This window comes from Aspergillus welwitschiae (genome assembly GCF_003344945.1).
Source record: "Aspergillus welwitschiae strain CBS 139.54b unplaced genomic scaffold BDQ94scaffold_202, whole genome shotgun sequence".
NCBI classification, from domain to species: domain Eukaryota; kingdom Fungi; phylum Ascomycota; class Eurotiomycetes; order Eurotiales; family Aspergillaceae; genus Aspergillus; species Aspergillus welwitschiae.
This window is the reverse complement of record NW_020798896.1, coordinates 3,335-5,423: the sequence shown is the minus strand read 5'-3', so window position 1 is coordinate 5,423 and position 2,089 is coordinate 3,335. Positions and strand designations below refer to the sequence as shown.

The 2,089-nt window shown below is 50.2% G+C and overlaps 1 protein-coding gene across 1 annotated transcript; it reads right to left on the bottom strand.

Annotated features, from left to right (window-relative positions):
* Positions 1-369: 369 nt before the first annotated feature.
* On the bottom strand, positions 370-838 carry BDQ94DRAFT_51991 (uncharacterized protein). The gene has a single exon (XM_026775960.1). It carries the CDS (start codon positions 755-757, stop codon positions 494-496), a length of 264 nt encoding a protein of 87 aa, XP_026619207.1. The 5' UTR covers positions 758-838; the 3' UTR covers positions 370-493.
* Between the last annotated feature and the right edge of the window lie 1,251 nt (positions 839-2,089).

Below are 2,089 nucleotides of genomic sequence, written 5' to 3'. Positions count from 1 at the left end.
CACATAGACAGTCTCGTCAAGTTCTTTCTACTTGTCCGTCACTGCCATTATGTGCCACGCCCCACAGGGAATGTTTCCCTCCTTCGCGTTACTAGCCGAGATCTCTCTCGACTAGCCGACCGTGTCTTGCAGAGGTGGACTAGAAGCATCTCCAGTAGCCCTGCGCGATACTCCGACCATCCTCCACTAACCAAGCTTGTGTCCCCAGTTTTGCAGACCTCCCGAGCACCCGTAGCTACGCCTTAACGAGTTCCGTGAGATTCGTCGCTGGATCGCACGCCCCTAGAGAAGTAGACGGTCAGCATTTCCAATCAAGACTGCCCGTGGCAGAGCCTTAACGAGGGTCTTGTAACCGGAACTGTTGGCGCCCATTCTCCAGACTCGCGTTGTCCACTGCTTGACTGGTTCTAGTCTCCTCGCCGCTCCACGCATATTCAAATTATGTTCTCAAGACTTCTGCTGGGCGTGTCGCAATCTCAGAGAGCGTTCAAGCTCAGAGGTGTCCTGTCTCCTGTTTAGGCGATACCACGTCCGCTGGAAAAGCAAGTCCAGTGTCGGTCTCGAGTACGAATCGAGTGAACAGTCGTCGGATGGTTTTCATAACCCTTTTCCTCTGATTTTCGTGGGTTGGGCGGGCTCGGCTACCACGGAAAACTCTGCGGCTCGGCCCTGCCCGCACCACCTGGATTTTTTTGGCTTCCCCTCCACGCAGCGAGAGGGTACTGACACCGGACACCACGAGAAGGTAGAAATCCATCGTCCTAACTGTCTGACGACAACAGTTACCCAGTGTGCTCGCCAGGGGCAAGTGTGCTACAGTTCGTCCCGTCCGTCGCTCCCTTGGTTAGCCAGCTAAGAAGTTTTCTGTCCTGCCAACAACAAGTGTGATACTAATCAATAAGAGGCTTAGTGTCTGGCACTAGCTACAAGCACCTAAGAAAGAAAACCAATCAAACTGGGTTAGCCTTCCGCTGTATAGCAACACTCAAAACACCCGAAACACACCTGCCATGGCTACTCATTGTGGCGAATTTCTCTTTTAAGAATTGCATGACCTGTTCATTTCCACTTGGCCGCCATGTGCCAATGTTACTGACTTTCAAACCCGCTAATGAGCTAGCTCTTGACAAGGCCACGTATATCTGGCCTTCCTCAAAGCTCTTGCTGAGATCGACGATCACTTTGTTCAAGGTCATTCCCTGGCTCTTGTGGATCGACATTGCCCAGGCCGCCAGCAACGGTATTTGTGTCCGTGATAGCAAGCTCCAGGGTTCATCGTTACCAATCTCATTGACAATACAGTCGGCGGTGATAGTCCGCTGTATACCGTTATCAAAGAGAACAACTGGCCATTCCTTTCTGAATGCTTCTTGCATAAAAGTGCCGACACTCTTCTCCCGATGCATTATATGCTCACCCCTCAAAGAAGGGACCACAATGTTCGGTGCAATAATGCAATCGTCCCTGATCTTCTTGGATGGATCGGTTGTTTCGTGCCGTAAAGTATAAGACTCAAAACTCTCCCAACCCACAACTTTTCCTTGAGACCCATTGACGAGACCAGCACTGATATCTAGGTTGATCAGGAGAATGACCTGCATGCCTTCCTTAATCTCAGTGAGTGATTCGAACCTGTGATCGCGCAACTCGTGTAAAGACCCGTCCGGGGAGCGTTTGCTGTATTTCTTGATTCCCAAGGAGTCACAGGTTGTACTGGGTTCGAATACGTCACTGGAATGGAATACTCTTTTGTCTGTTGATAGTCGATTGAATTCAGCCTGGTTGACACGGCGTACCTCTTCTCGCGTTGGAAAAAGCCTTACGGCGGTGTCGAAATCCGTGTTGTGGTTGAGCAACATGTCTATATCCTTCTCTGTTAGGTGTTTACCTAGTCGCACTTTCTCCAATATAATTATGAAGTCCCTGTCCCTCTGTCTATAAATCGTCCCCAAGTGAACGTATGTAAAGTTGCATCTCATCCAGGCGTCGCTCCGGAAAGCCCATTTATCCTCGTCCGAATAGTCTCCATGTACCGGGCACTTGTGAATAGTACCAGCTATCTCCTTGATCGTCTCTCGACCACATTGCA

Excerpts from the sequence above, each read along its gene's own strand:
- BDQ94DRAFT_51991 (XM_026775960.1), bottom strand. The coding sequence starts at position 757 with ATGGATTTCTACCTTCTCGTGGTGTCCGGTGTCAGTACCCTCTCGCTG.